Below are 15,789 nucleotides of genomic sequence, written 5' to 3' on the forward strand. Positions count from 1 at the left end.
GAACATGTGTCCCTCAATAAAAAAAACCTTTAACTTCCCTCTTCCTATCAATTAAAATTCCTCCAGTATTATTTTCACTACTACCCCATTTCTTTGAAAATACAGATACACCTTTTTTTCTTTTTATACTTCATTACTAACAAAGTTCTTTCACTTCTTGAGACTTCTTTCATGATTGAGATGTGACTTTAAACAGGCATCTAAGAAAATACTAAGTATTTTAATTCAGGTTTTTAATGCCTAAATGTTTCTTCCCACACAGTTCTGCTTATGCTTGTTTACAGTTCTGGAGAAGTGGTATTTTCAACCATCATTTTTATTTTTAAAGGTTGTTCTTAAACTATATACACAGTACAAAGCAGACTCCCCATCAGTAAACCTCGCCTCTGATCCACAGCAACCTCTAGTCCTGTCACTCTTAACTGTTATCAACTCAACAGCAGAGTTAATAAAGTTCAGCCCACAATCCTGTGCTGTTTTTGCTAAGTAAAATATATCCAATAAGCCATATTGCATTCACATCATACCAAGCTGTATTAGGCTAATCAGAAACAAACGTGTAAGTTGTTCACAGAGGGGATGGTTGAATTTTCTTTAAAAAATAAAATAAAATAGAAACACAGGATCAGACCATTCTTCAGGAAATTCTGTAGCCAGCATATTGCCACATTCCCTTCAGGTCTTCCTATGCTGATGGAATTGGAAACACCAATGGTTACACTACACCAGTTAGATGGGGTGTAGGTACAAGTTGTGGGTACTAAGGTCCCTAAGCTCCCCATATATTCAACAGAAAGAGACAGATGCCTTGATCACTCAAAGCCTTCTGAATTTACGTACTGAATTTACGTAACTGCAAATTCCTCCCTAGTAATATCAAATCTAAACATTTGTCACCTAAAAAAAGAAGGCGAGGTAGGTTTCCAGGAACCCTAACTCACACTGTTTTACATTAGACATAGTGAACAAGTGGACACATAGACACACTGTTATGAAATGGTCCACAGCTAGCCTGAATCACTAAGCAGTGCTTTTGAACTACTATCAGGTATAATTCATTTCCCTATTTCTATATCCCAAGGTAATTGTAAACCAGTATTTTTGTGTGTTTGGAAAATGGGGTGGCATGGGAGTAGACATTTTTGGGGTGGGAGTGTTGTTTGTTTCCTTACACAAAGTCAAATAAAACTGCATTCATATTAAAACTAAAAAGCAACAACAATGAAAAAAAAAACATCCCATGAAAAAAATTAAACATTCTGACCTGTTCTAATTAGTTAGGGAGTAAGATCCAAAAAGACTTTCTACTCATCCATACCTCTCACAATCACTAGAAGGGAGGCAGCTATCAGACGCTGGGCCTGACACACAGGGTGACATGAAGCGGAAACAGGACAAGCTGAAGATCTAGCCCTATGTCTCGGTCAGCAACACAGCAGAGTATCTTTGGGAATCCACACCACTACCAAAAAGGCACTCTACTGACCCACAAGCAACAAAGCACAAGTGTACATAAGGTTCTATGTTCACTGGCTGCAATGATGGCAAAAAACATTTAAGTAATTTCAAAGACTGATGAAGCAGAGACCTAAAAAAACCACGACCTACACCCATTCTTCCACTCAGTATTTAAAACAGAACTTGAAACACACTCTAAATGCAGATTTTTGCTTTTGAATTAACACTTTCAGCCTAGCCTTACCTGTTGAGATTGTGGACATACAGGAAAGCACTAAGGCTCATCCTATGCACATCTGTCTCCCACCCCCGGCAGGAAACCTTCAGAGGCATGGGTTCAACTGTTTGTACAGCAGTGTAATAATGAACCAGACAAATGTAGTAGACAGTGTGGTACTACTGTATAAATTAAATAAACTTCATATTCATACCTGAACCAGTAGTGTTTTGGTTTGTTTTTTTCAATTAAAAAAAAAAAAAAAAAAAAAAGAAGAATAATGAGAAGTTAGAATACAACTGCTTTTGTAAAGACATCATCAGTCTTATTCTGTTGTGGGCTTTGAAATACAGTACAAACCAAGAAAACAGCAAGTTACCCAAACATTTTTCATTCTATTGTGTCACCTACATCAAATGACAATCCCCCAACAACATTTATCAGAAGTACTAAAAAACCTTACCTTTTGGATAATCTTCCAATAAGAGGTTGAAGTGACCTAACTGACAAAAGAAATCAGACTCGACCTTTCCTTCAGCTTTCAAAATTAGCGATTCATAGCAGCGAACAGCCTGGGAAAAAGAAATACAAGGTTTTCAAAATCCTGTATTTAACTAAAGCAAATAATACATTTTCTGTACACTTTCTGAGAAGCAACAAAATTTCTTGTTACTCCGCAAGGCGAGAAGTCTACAAACACTCTCAATAACTTGTAGTTAGCATTACTTTTCAAAGAAGAAATGTAATATTTAAGACGCAACAGATTTGGAAGTTCACCGATTCTAATACAAACTGATAGCAAATGAACAAGAAAAGTTTTCTCTGGTTTATTTGTGGACTCCAGAAACATTCGATTTCCCAAACACAAAAAACCCCCATCTAACATACATTGTCAATTTTTAACTTAAAAAAAAAAAAAAAAAAAATGAAATGCAAAAAGATTCATTCTCTTTATTCTTTCCGATCTGCAACAAAGAAACCTCTCTGATTTTATTCTCATTCTGTGTTTGTTTTTTCTAAAGGATTCACATTTCATTCTACCAGTTATTTCACTAGTTTTTGCTAAACTGAGGAATACGCTACCTCAATATGCTTGCTTAGGCAATTTATATACCTAAGCATATATATCCCAAGATCTGATTCTTTTCACATACCTCTATCATGTCACAAAACACAATTTACTACCTTCTACTTACTACAGAGTTACTGTAGACTAAGTAAAGCTAAAGTTAGAAACATGGATCCAATTAGAAAAAGACTTTTACTTTGAGAAAAGTTGCCCTAGAAGTTTTTAAGCAGCACACACGATCAAAGTGTAAACACGCATTTTTAATAAACTGAACTGATACCTTCTATTCACCACAATGGTCATGATCTTTAACCTGTTGTATTCTTACCTCATGACCCTATTTATACTTCGGGAATGAATAAATGAATAAACCAATAAATGAATCTGTTTCCTAACTTTTTGAACTTCCAGTTTCCTGACTTTGAACACACTAGCCATTAAAATGAAGCAGCTGAATAGACTTAAATGGGAGGGAAGGTCCTTTGCACCAGCAGTAGACTTTTGAGACAGTTCTCAAACGCCTGACAGACTTCCAATGCATTCTAATTCCAGCTGGTTAATCCATGACTTTCACCAACTCATGGTCTTTATATGTTTCAAATTTGGTTACAATTATGAACTGCTTGATTTGAATATATTACAGTAATCAAAGACCTTAATACATAATCTGAAATGACGAGCTTCATTAAGTCATTTTATTAAAACTGGAAATTCAAAAGCAGGGAAAAAGATCAATCTATCCTGTAATACTTAAGTCTGAATACTAAATTGGTAGTCTTACCCATATTTGTGATTTACTTCATATACACTTGTATTAATCATCAACATGAGAAATGCCAACAATAAAATGAGGAAATGTTAAGAAACAGTTAAAAAACACCTGTGGAGAATCCAAATTACTGATCTAATCTGCATTCTAATTTGCCATTTTTACCTTGCTATGCTAGTTTTAAAATTATTTTCTTAAATGGTAAGCCATAATAAGATAGGCCTTGCTGTAATCAATGGACCCAAAGCCACGTGCGTGACCACATGAGTGGGTCTCAGTTTGTACCCCAAGCTTGAGATGTATTACATACGCTTTCACCTACTTCCAAGTTCAGAATAGCATTATTTTATGGCTGTTTTCAGAAATAAAGTTCTGATGGATAAAAACAAAGCTATGCTGCTGCAAAACTGCAGCAAAATGGGTAACATCTATATTAAATCGATAAGGTGTATGTGTGGTATTAAAACAATTTAATAAAACCATTTAAATTACATATTTCAAACCGTAGCTATTTGGCCAGATTCTGAAGACATTAAATTGAGACATGTATTTGCCTCTGCATCAAAGAACTGCTATAACTGTTCATTCATGCTGTGAGTTTTGCCTTAGCAAACTGCACTGGAAGGACTGGAATTCTGTCGACAGTTAATCAAAGCTACTACTCCTTTAATTTTATTCCCACCAGTATGAATACCTCTCAGAGTCAGCCAACTCTCAATCAAAGGAATATGATCCCTGGAATCAGAAGCAAAGCACACAAGTCCAAAGTGAGTTTCTTAAAATTACTACGTGTGTGCAAACAGATTCTCAACATTCAGGCTCACGCGCTGAACCTATTCCAATCTGCAAATGTTTTAATGCAGAATCTTGGGTTTTGTGCATTGCTTCCTCTGCCCACTTTTTCGTCTCATCTCTGGATTTGTACAAATCGTAACATAATTCTTACTGGTGCCCCTAATGTTACTGTCACAGATTAATTTGCAGATAGGCCTTCCATGTTCTGATGATATGCAATACCTGCTGCAGCTATTGAAGAGAATATTCACACTACGACATTTTCTTAAATTAGTATTTTGTCTTCTACAATTCAGTCAATGATCAGAGCATATAGAAACTGCTACCACAACAGGTAGCTTACAAAAACTGCTGGAGAGGAAGTTAGGGTAGTTAATTTCCTTAATTAAATTGCTACAGGTATTTAAAGGGAACTTGAATTTATGAACAAATATAACAGAGTTTTTCTATACAGGATGTTCAAGGAAATTATAAATTACATGCACGTAAACAGCTAAGCATCCAGGGACCCTTAACATTTCCCCAGCCCCTTTTTAAGTAAACCCTCATTAAAAGATTTATCACAAGTATCTGAAGCACCATATATAGTAGGGATACAAAAAGCTGTGCCCAAGCCTTTCACCAACTCACATCAAGGCAGATCTTCCCGTTGCCTTCGAATACACTTTGAAGATACCTCTAAGCCATCTTACTAACGCCAGCACAAGGCAAGGCGTAGGACACCAGGGCTGCAAAACAGAACTTCCCCTTTAAGCAACTGTTAACTTACAGTTAACTGTTACTGTAAGAGCAGTTCAACTACACCATTAAGTACACCCTCTCAGTTGATCTCTGACTTGTTTGCAACACTATCAGGAAAACACTTATATTTATGCAAACTTAAATTGTGATGGTTGTTTCACATGAGTTTTTAAAATTTTTCTGGCACATTCTAACAAAATGAAACAGAAACTAAGAGCAAGCTTTACTTCCTCGGCGGGAACACTGAAGTCAACCTCTGAGCCTCTGGAGGATGAACAGACTGGTCAGTACGTGGCTCTTGTTCTTCCTAGTAGCCAGAGCAGATTCATCTAGACAAACTGATTTATCCAACTCTGGTTCTGGTCAAAAAACTTTCTTCCCCATCAACCCCTCCACAAACATCTTTAGAAAGGAACAAGTATTTTTCTGCATAGATAAGAATTTGTCTCTTAGTTGAACAAACAGATGCAAAGGATTTTGAAGAGGGAGGTCACAACTATATGTATCTGTATATGGTTTCTTTGAAGGAATAATCAAAAGATCTCATTTCAGTGGATCTGTAACTGCAAAGGCCATCTATGGCATCACTTGTGCAACCAATTTAAATCATCCTGAGACACTAAGAATTCTAAGGAAGTTAAAAACCCCTCAGGTTTTTAAGTATTGTTATTTCTCCACATTGTATGGATTTATAAGTGCACTCAATGGAGTCAGCGTTGAGAATTGCTAGTATTGACAAATTAACAAGAAAGAGAAAGACCCTGAAATGAAAAGGAAGATTGCTACACAACATCGTACACTTCCTTCCCTTTGTTCAAGGCTACATGAAGATAAAAGGGAAACCTGAAGAATTTAGGAACTTGGCAAAATAATCACCCGCAGCTGCTTCACAGTGTGGCAACCAGAGCAGAAGCAGGAAACAAATACAGGAATGACTGCATGAAAAGAAGCTGCTTTATATGATATTAAAAAAAAAAAAACAAAAAACAAAAAAAACAACAACAACAAAACCCCCCCCAAAACAAAAATACCACCCAATACTCATGTTGTTTGCCACCTGCTTGATTAAAAGCAAACTGAAGTAATACACTACTGTCAACACTTCTGACATGACAGTTACAAACCCCCTCTTATGACATCATAGTTAGTGACTGGGGACATTCTGATTTCAGAAATTCAACCACCAATTCTTAGGACACGTTTAAATACAATATAGTGAAAAAGAAAAAGGCTTAGTGTATTTGTCAACTTGGAAAAAGCTAGCAAAACATTCATATGTGTTCACAAAAAGAAAAAAATAATTCCATTATCATCTTTAAAATGAACTACCAAATCCCTGTATGTTCACTACTTATTCCACATGGAAAGGAACTGGAATATTTTTTCACTCTGTTGCGAGAAGAACATTCCCCCCCCACCCCCTGCCCCCCCCCCCCCAAAAGCCAAACCAAACAAAAACAAAGTAAAATAAAGCAAATGCTAGTTTTGGCTATTATTAACGTGATGTCTTTTCATGAAGAAAAGACCCTAGAGTCAGGAATATACTATAACAAAAAAAACAAAACAACAACAAAAAACCCCCCAAACAAACTACCAAACTCAATCTAACAGATAAAACCAGAATTCTAAATATTGTATACAGAAGTCACTGATACATATTACAGCTCTACTTCATAAAGGAGAAATAAGGACAATGTTATTTCTACTTCAACTAATATGAAGAAAAATACTTCACCATTATCACTGGTTGCAATTATTTGTATTTTACAGCACAAATTCAAATTACTGTTAAACAACTGTGCTAAAAAAAAAAAGGAAAAATCAGTACAGCTTTTTTGAATAGTTTCTAAAGAAGAGGATGTAATGATGTCCTTTCTTACTTGTGACAAGCATAACTGACTAAGATGAAAGTAGCAGGACTAAATGGCCAAACATGACAAAATGTTAATTATTAATTCTTTAATATATTAATGATATGAAAATGGAGGAGTGCACTGAGTCAGCAAATTTTTACTTAAAACATAGAAAAAACACAGACGACTGCAGAAAACCAAAAAACTAGCAATATAAATTGTTAGCTTGGCAACAGCTGGGCAGTAATGTACAATGAAAGAAATTATTTGAATTTTACTTGTTAATAAATTAACTGTTCAAGAAAAAGACAGCGTTTTAATGCAGACAACACAGTGTAAAATGACAAGATCAAAGCCTCAAGATGTTCCTAGAACCTTAAAGTTTACAACAGAAAACACTACTGTATATATAGATAAGCCTTCCATCGGGGGCGGGGGGGACAACAACAAACAAACAGTTCCTGCTTCTTTTTTCTTGTTTCTCTAGAAAGCAACACTTGAATGGGTGGGCTTTACAGCAGGTAATGAGAATGGAAGCATGAAAAAAATTCCATGTGAAAAAATTTGGAGAGAGAGACATCAGTGGACTCTTCACAAATTAAATACATACTACACTGATCCTCAGAAATGAAATGTTAATTAGCTCTTAAGGGATATTTTACCATTCTGGAAAAGAAAGTAATTATGTAGACAGTGCTGGACACTTAAGTGATGATCACGCTAGCTACTACCAGTCAGTCTGAGGGATATCTACAGACCAGAAAAGCAGAAGTTTATGTATGTGCTGGGCTCATTCTCCCCACCTCAGTATCCAAAGAGGATGTTCTGAAAGGCTTCTGTTCCATTCCTTTCTCCATGCCACAATTCACCAAAACACACATGTGATTTTTTAATAACAATGACAACAACTACCATCCTAAGAACCTCCTGATTCAGTTCTAGCTCCTGCTCTGCAACAACAGAAGCACAAACAAGGCTTGCTTCAGCTAAGCAAAGAGGAAAAAAAAAAAAAAGACTAGCCTGAATTCTTCAGAAGTTAAACCAATTCCCCCACCCCACCCCACATCAATGATTGGCTGGATAAACACCACCTCCTGGTCTGTAGATGACTTAAAAGAACATCTCATTTACTTCTGCAGAGAAAAGCATACAATTCATATTTGACTGAAGATAACCTATATTAATTCAGTAGATCCTCCACTGAATGCTCACATATTATGTATGGACAGCACACTACTGTTAATTTCCCCTACTTTCTTACTCAATGTCATTCCCACTACAGCTTTCAAAGCTTCTTTATATGCTCTCTCTCTTTGTGAGGCTCATACTGTGTTATAAAATTTCGCTCTCAACTTAGCACAAGTTTACTCTCCTTGTATTTCATACATGGACTATATGAGACTTAAAAGTACAGCATGCTGGACACAAACATGCTCATGCCCCAAAAGACTTAGGCCTCAAGAATGAAAAACATGAACTGGGCTCTTTGGTAACTTTGTTCTTGCAAAATTTCTATGGTATATTGGAATTTCAGGAAGTTACTCTAATCTTAACAATTAAGATGAATTTTCTTTAAAAGCCACTACTGTGGTCTAGGACTTATCTACCATAGGCATAATTTAAAAAAATTTTTGTTACATCTTCAGTATAATCTGGAAGTAGAAAAGAGGAGACGAAGCAGCAAATAGCAGAAGTAAGGGCAAGGTTGCTAAGTTTACAAGTGAAAATTAACACGAAAACTAATTAGAAAGGTAGACAGCACAAACAAAAAACGTTCTACAGACTGGAGTGAAAGAAGCATACTAACACCATAAGAAAACAAACAGTAAAAAAAAAAAAAATTAACCATTTAGAAAAGTATTGCGGAGAATTAGTATCACCAAAACAAATGCTACAATCAGATGGAGAATAGGAGACACTAGTAACTTAGAAATAGTTCTTCCTAAGCCAATTATCATTGACAAATGAGGGATACTGCTTCATAAAAAGCACAGAACTGCAGAACAGAATACAAAGTAGAATATATGCAAATCAATGATAAATGGAGAAAAGTGACATTTTAGCAGAGGGGGGAAAAAACCAACTTGCCACCACTGAATAAAGAACACTTATTATCAACTATAAGACATTCCTTACAAGTGTTTTCTGCCAGACAGCTGTAAACTCAATAGTGTAGGCTTCTCAAAGAAAAATACAGGAAGCTTAGTCGTTTTCAGTCGACAGCATCCATAACCAATTGCATTTTGATGAAAATTTTGTTGACTGGAGTTAATGTAGTGAATCACTCTGCATTAGTTTTGTGATCACCTTTAGGATGCAACTCCCCCCCCCCCCCCCCTTACTTCTTTTAAATACAGTAAGATATACTTACAAATATAGATGTGTATGTATGTACAGACACACCTACATTATACAGGAAATTAAAACAAATTCTAAACTATCAGCAAACAGAATGCTCTCTATTCTGTTCTTGAAAACATTTCATAATCTGAAGACTCAGGAGATTATAACAAATTTTGTATGGAATTTCATCATTCCAAATCCTGCATAATTATTCTTAAAAAAAAAAACAAAAACAAAACCACTTTTAAAAAGTAGCAGTAGATTTTTCATAGGCAACTGAAATGGCTGATTTTTATCTGAGAATATAGGAACATTTTTTAATTATTATTTTTACCATAATAATTCTATTTCAAGTAGAATTGCAGCAGCTTAATTTAGCAATTGTTCTAGACCTAATGAATAGTTCATCACACACTAAAATTTAAGACTACTAAATCTGATTTTATTCTAGCAATTCTTAAGTATACCAACATAGAACATCACAACTGAGGTGCAAGCATGTCATACCTCAGAACATTTTTAGACAGTTAACTTTGATAGATAAACATCTTTTTTTGAAGATGTTAAGCCAGTTGTATATAGGAGGCTACAGATTTTCATATAGATTTTAGTAAGGTATCATACATGAAATAAATAGCTGTTTTCGATTTCATTGGGTAACTAACTTTGGAAACACAATTAAAATCAATGCAGAAAGAAAAAAAAAGACCAATGAAAGCCAGAGCTTGCATTAATAGCTACCTGTTTTACCTAAGAAAAAACCCAAAGTTTAAATCTGAGTAACTGTTATATATGCAAAGATCTCCTGATCCAGACACAAGTCTTTGGAAGTGTAACACTGACTATCAGCTACCAAGCACAAAGATGACAACGAAGCAATGAACAAAGAAGCTTGAAAAAAGAAGTATTAAACAGAGAACAATGTACATACATGTGCACAAGACAATGTCTACAAAGACACAACAAATATGTATTTGTGAAAATACTTAGTTTCAGCCTAAATAGAATTATTTTCTGTGCTGTTGTTTGAATACAAGGTGATATAGAAGAGCAACTATTATAAAATATTAAGAAACTACCATGAATTGCTCTGCTCTGCTAAACCTGCACAGTCTAAAATTCAGTTCCAAAAGGGTTCAAGAACCAGAGGTGGCCCAGTTTTCAGAAATAAATATTGTTGGTGGTTTAGTCTGAAAATGTAAGGAAAAAAAGATTTATTTTAGAAGAATAGAGATGAAAATGGGTCAGGAGCTGTTTACGAAGAAAGTGTAAAGACTAATGCTATAGGGTGGGAAGTATGGAGTTTTCAGCACCACAGGAGACATAAAATTGGTAAAGGTACGTTAAGACACAAAGGATAAAAAAACCCCACATCTAAATGGAAGGAACCTGGTTTCAAATACTGAAATACCATTATTTCAGAGAGTCTCAGAATACTGGTACTTCTAATAGCCAGTATACCAGGAATGGTGCCCCACAAAGATTTTTGCATCACATCACCAAAATCTCACATATAGGTACCACTCCACATATCATGTTCCTTGTTCCACTGTCATTCATATATACTCCTCTTGTGGCTGCTTAATTACGCTTAGACAATGGGGATGCTGCTCATGTATAAAGGTAAGCAATACTGGAACATAACCAAATGTGCATGAAAACCAGCTTGCACAGAAAAATGTTTTGGAGAAGAACTTTATGCCCAGTTAACACCTTGAAAAGCACAATAATTCCACAAGAGCTGTAGTTCTTCTCTGCTAATGCCTGCAAACACCCAGCCTTATCCCTCACCTTTCCCACCTCATGTGGCAGTCTGAATGAAAAAAAATTGCAATGAGGAAGTAAGAGGAGTCCAGTCCTTTGGGTGCAGTCACACAACTAATGATCAGTACCACTTCTGAATGGAAGAGCTGGTGTACCCCATTCCAGGAAAGAAATTATGGCTACTTGCGCTATGTAACAATAACAGGTGTGGGGGGTATATTCATATAGATTTCAGAATTGGTATTTATGCACTACAAAGTGTAAGTAATTATTTTAGCTACTAGTGTGCATTTGCATCATAATATGCACTAAACACCAAGTAAAATGACAATACACTCAAACGTTGCTCAGGAACTTGCCAACAGAGTCTTCTGATAAGTAAAACCTCATACTGAGTTTGCACAGGCAACACATCCTGAAGAATCCCGTAGCTGTGGGGTAAACAGACATGCAGGTTGTCAACACTGACTGTTTTCATTAACATTCCCCTAGAGCTGGATAGAAGACTTCCTTCTTGAATAATGCTTCCCAAGCTCTATCAAGTTCGACATCCAATATAGAGATGGACATTAACAAATACCAAGTGGAAAAACATGCATGTATCAAGCTTAACACCAATCCTTCAAGTAGCTCTATGTATTTCCAGGGATACTACTGAACTAGAAAACAGAGCGTGCTTCAAAGGACACAGCTCCTGGTAAGTACAGCTGGTCAGAAACCAATTCAATTTTCAGGGAGGGGCGGGGGGACGGGACAGGACACGCAGAAAAAAATCACCAGAAAACATTAAAACCATCTAATAAGGACATTCATCTAGGATACAAAGACCAAGATTCAGGGCTTTGCCTAATTTGAAACAAAGATTTAAATCCGAGTTGTCCATACTCATAGCAAGTGCCTTAAATATCAGATTCCAGAGACAACCTCGCTTTTAAGCCTAAAGTCACCACGATGATTCACAGGACAGAGGCAGAATGAGAGAGACTAAGCTTCCACCTATACGTGGAAAACTCAGTTCCACCTATCCTTTCCCCACCCACAACTACAGCGTGGCCCCGTGTAGGCAATGTGGATTTTGTGATTTAAAACAAACAAACAACTGGACAAAGAAGAATGCAATCCATTAGGGGAAGGTACTGAGGAGTTTGGGGCCACACCACCATCTGTCTTGGTTGAACACTAACAAACAGAGCCTAAATTATGAGTTCTTCTCAATTCCATCGTGCTGCTATTCCTTTCAACAGAAGGATTTGCAAATACTCTTTTCTACCATGCTCAGCTGGAAAAGGTACAATATCCCCTTCTGTTGGGCCTAACTTTCAGTTACCACATTCTCCGACTACTTAATGCACAATACTCCAATACTTGTGGACAAAAAGCCACCAACTCAAACCATACATAGAACAGTGCTCAATAACATGGACTTCTACAACCAGTCACACCTAACTCCTTAATATGTAACTCTAATTTTTAAAAAAATAGTAACAGTTAAAGTTGTATTAGATTTCAATTTTAACAGCATAGGTTAAAAATTATGAAATAACTGAAAATCCAAAAATAGCATCCACATCTTCAAACCATGATTAACTAGAGAATTTTACGAGTTTATCACAAAACTGCCTCAAAAATGAGTCACTAAACTTTAGGAAAAGCAATGCACATCCCCAACATACCTATGTCCACCGGCCAGTTCTCTAAACCAGCTAAACTCTTCAGATATTAAAAAAAAAAAAAAAAAAAAAAAAAAAAGCAAGCTTACACACAATTCACTACCCTTACACTGTTGATTACATTTGCCAGTCCCAAACTTCACAGAAAATAGCTAATGGCCATCTTATTTCTTAAAACATGTCTATTTGTAAACTAAAAATCAAAAATTGTGCAATGTAAATGGAATTCCACTGTATGGAACCCAAATCTTTAACCTGGCATTTATCTTGTGTTGCATCCATACTACCTTTCAGAGTGACTAAATCAGTATCTCTAAACACTAAAAGCACTGCTTCTCTCTCAGAACCAGACAGAAAAATCAAAAATCTTTAAATAAACAAACTGTTAGAAAGCATTTTATAAACCCACTGAGGTGTGAACTCCCATCACCAGAGATTTGAAATAGGACAAAGTATTCCAAAAGAACAGATGTGCAGTACGGCATTTAACATCAGGAAGTTCAGGGACTATTGGCATCATTCATAAACTAGCACGTGTATGTGATTCATACACCAAATACCTCTGAAGATCTCCTTATGATACACTACTGTAGGGTTTCCATTTAAAATGAAATAATGGTAGAAATAACTGAATAATATACATTTCAGACATTTGTAGAGAAGCTTTTATTTTTGATGAATGTGCTGTACTCCACAGGATTCACTCCACAGAAGATGAGGTGTTTTGGTAAGTTAAGTATCAGACTCTTCAACTGAAACTGTAATGATTCAGGCCTTTAGGTAGGAAGGATCAATTCCTACATTGTTTACATCAGACATCATTAATTTCAAGTATACATTAATGCAAAACCTTAGAAGGAACTTCAGCAGTTTTACAGGCAATATAGTTTCCAAAATGCAACCAACCTGAGGCTGCAAAAATGCACCAACATAGTGACCTAGGGCATAAAGTCACTAAAGAGTTTTTCATTAAAACGACAATTCCTTAACACTAAAAAGTTGACTGTTTTCCTTTTTAAGGTTTTGGATGAATAGGGCATACCCATGTCTCCCATTTCACCATCACTAATGTAATCTATCTACGCTTAAAGGTTAAATTCACCTTCAAAGCACTCAATGGCCTGATCATAGAAGAACTTTAAATTGTCAGAATACAGTGTGAGAACTGCAGTCAACAAGAACACTTTGCAATGCAAGAAAAGCTTATTTCCACAGAAGACTGGATTTTTTCAAGTACTGGTCCCAAAGAGTAGAACTAATCATTATTAGAAAAAGTATGTCATCAACACAGGGTATGTGGAAAGGTGCACACACTTTTACATTCGCCTTCATTAATATACATAAAACCTCCACCATACACTGTAGAAAAATCCCTGTCAAAACAGTATGTCACCATGAATAAGCAATCCCCCTAGAGAGGAAACAAGGAAAACAGCAAAACAAAACAAAAATCCATGAACCAAGCACAACAGTCAGACACTGAATAAAGTTCTAAAAAGCACATTGGGCACAACCACAGAAGCGGCAAATAAAAGCTCAGACAGAATAAAGGAGCGAGCGAGAGGGAACACACAAGTGAGAGATGAAACCTTCCTCAGGGGGGAATGGCAGAGCAGGAAAGTAGACAGATCACAATTTACTCAAGCCCTGAACGACTGCACGCTCTTCACCGTGTTATCATTCCATCCCTACTCCATCTGGCAGCACAACAGCCTCCCCATTATTACTCACCCAATACATAGCATCTCCACATAATAATCACTTCAATCATGCCAGTCACTCAGAGAACAAGTGATTAGCCCTCCGTAGAGAATGTTTGGGGAGGATGAAAAAATGCAAAGGTGAGAGAGTTTAAGAACATTTAAAAATGCATCAAATTTAAATTAAAGACATTTTCAAGTAATCATAAACGGCAAAGGGTAGCATGCAAGTCAGTCCCAAATGTCAATCTTTTTAATCCCTTTATTTTAAAGTGTCAGCTGTAGTACAAAAGGTTCATTTTTCATAGCTTTCTGCAGTAACAGATTTATTTATATCCAAAAAAAGCAAAACCCATCATTCTGGACCACCTGTGGCCTGTCCTGTGCAAACAACAGGAGGCGTGTAAGCTTTATGCTTAAGCTTGGAAATGTGAGTAACACTTGCACGTGCAAGAGAGATTATTTATGTTGTCTTTAGGCCACAGATGGAGAACTGGCATCTCATGAGGCGCATGTGGCTTACAGGAAAAACCTCCTAACTAGCGAGGTCTGTGCTGCTGTTCAGCGCATGGAAAGGCTGCAACTGCTTTCAACTTCTTGGCCAATTAGCACCAGATAGCTGCGGCAGAACAAGCTCCCCCAGCCAGCACAGTCAGGGCCAGGCAGCGCTGACTGGGAGAGGCACAGCAGACAGGGAGGCTTCCTCTCTTATCTGTTGTTCCTTCCTCTCCACATGCTGAGCAGGTGGAAGAGCTCCGTAAGTGGAGTCTCTGACAGCTGAAGACAGGAAGGCCCAGCCCTGCAGAAAAAGTAGAACCAGGAGGCATGCAAGTAAGCCAAGGAGGTGACAAGGAGTCCTAGAATCAGAGCAGAGACAGGGAAAAGCACATCTGAAGTAAGTGTTACAAGTCGTAGGCATAAGATTTAAAATTTTTGCTAGTCTATTTGCAGGCTAGGAGGACAAACCACACAGACCTGACTTAATTTATGCTAAGAAGAAAAAAACACAGCATACTGAAATATGTTTGAAACTCTTTTTGCTGTGAGATAACTTGAAAAACTGAAAGTCTTTGTGGAATATTAAAATCAAGTTTGCAGCTCTTGTTAATTTTATTTCCCTGCCTCTCCAGATGTGAAGACTTGGCCTGCCAACTTTATGCTAGTCCCTCTCACAGGCAGGTAAGACTTAAAGCAGCAGAACCTCAACTCCATTCTCCTTATTGCCATAACGCTTAACAGTACAGTTACGCTGCACAACATGCACCAGCCGTAAATAAGTTTGTCAAAATTTATTCCTTCCGTGTAGTATGGAATGAGATTTGAGACTCTCAATCACAGTCTCCTGGACTTGTTTCATATCCAGTTCAACATGCTTTCATTTTTCCTGCAAGTCAGACCAAGCTCTACATA

At 36.7% G+C, this 15,789-nt stretch overlaps 1 protein-coding gene across 18 annotated transcripts in view; it reads right to left on the bottom strand.

Annotated features, from left to right (window-relative positions):
- The window catches only part of KDM6A (lysine demethylase 6A), a 161,888-nt gene that overhangs the window by 123,731 nt on the left and 22,368 nt on the right, over positions 1 to 15,789 (bottom strand). For all 18 annotated transcript variants that reach the window (XR_012778248.1, XR_012778249.1, XR_012778250.1 and 15 more), the window contains exon 3: positions 2,139 to 2,247. Coding sequence is in view for 15 of the 18 variants with exons in the window: in XM_075520008.1 (XP_075376123.1) it covers positions 2,139 to 2,247 (109 nt within the window). In the remaining 3 variants the exon portion in view is untranslated. The remainder of the gene's footprint in view (positions 1 to 2,138; positions 2,248 to 15,789) is intronic.

Source organism: Mycteria americana, chromosome 1, assembly GCF_035582795.1.
Source record: "Mycteria americana isolate JAX WOST 10 ecotype Jacksonville Zoo and Gardens chromosome 1, USCA_MyAme_1.0, whole genome shotgun sequence".
Lineage (NCBI taxonomy): Eukaryota > Metazoa > Chordata > Aves > Ciconiiformes > Ciconiidae > Mycteria > Mycteria americana.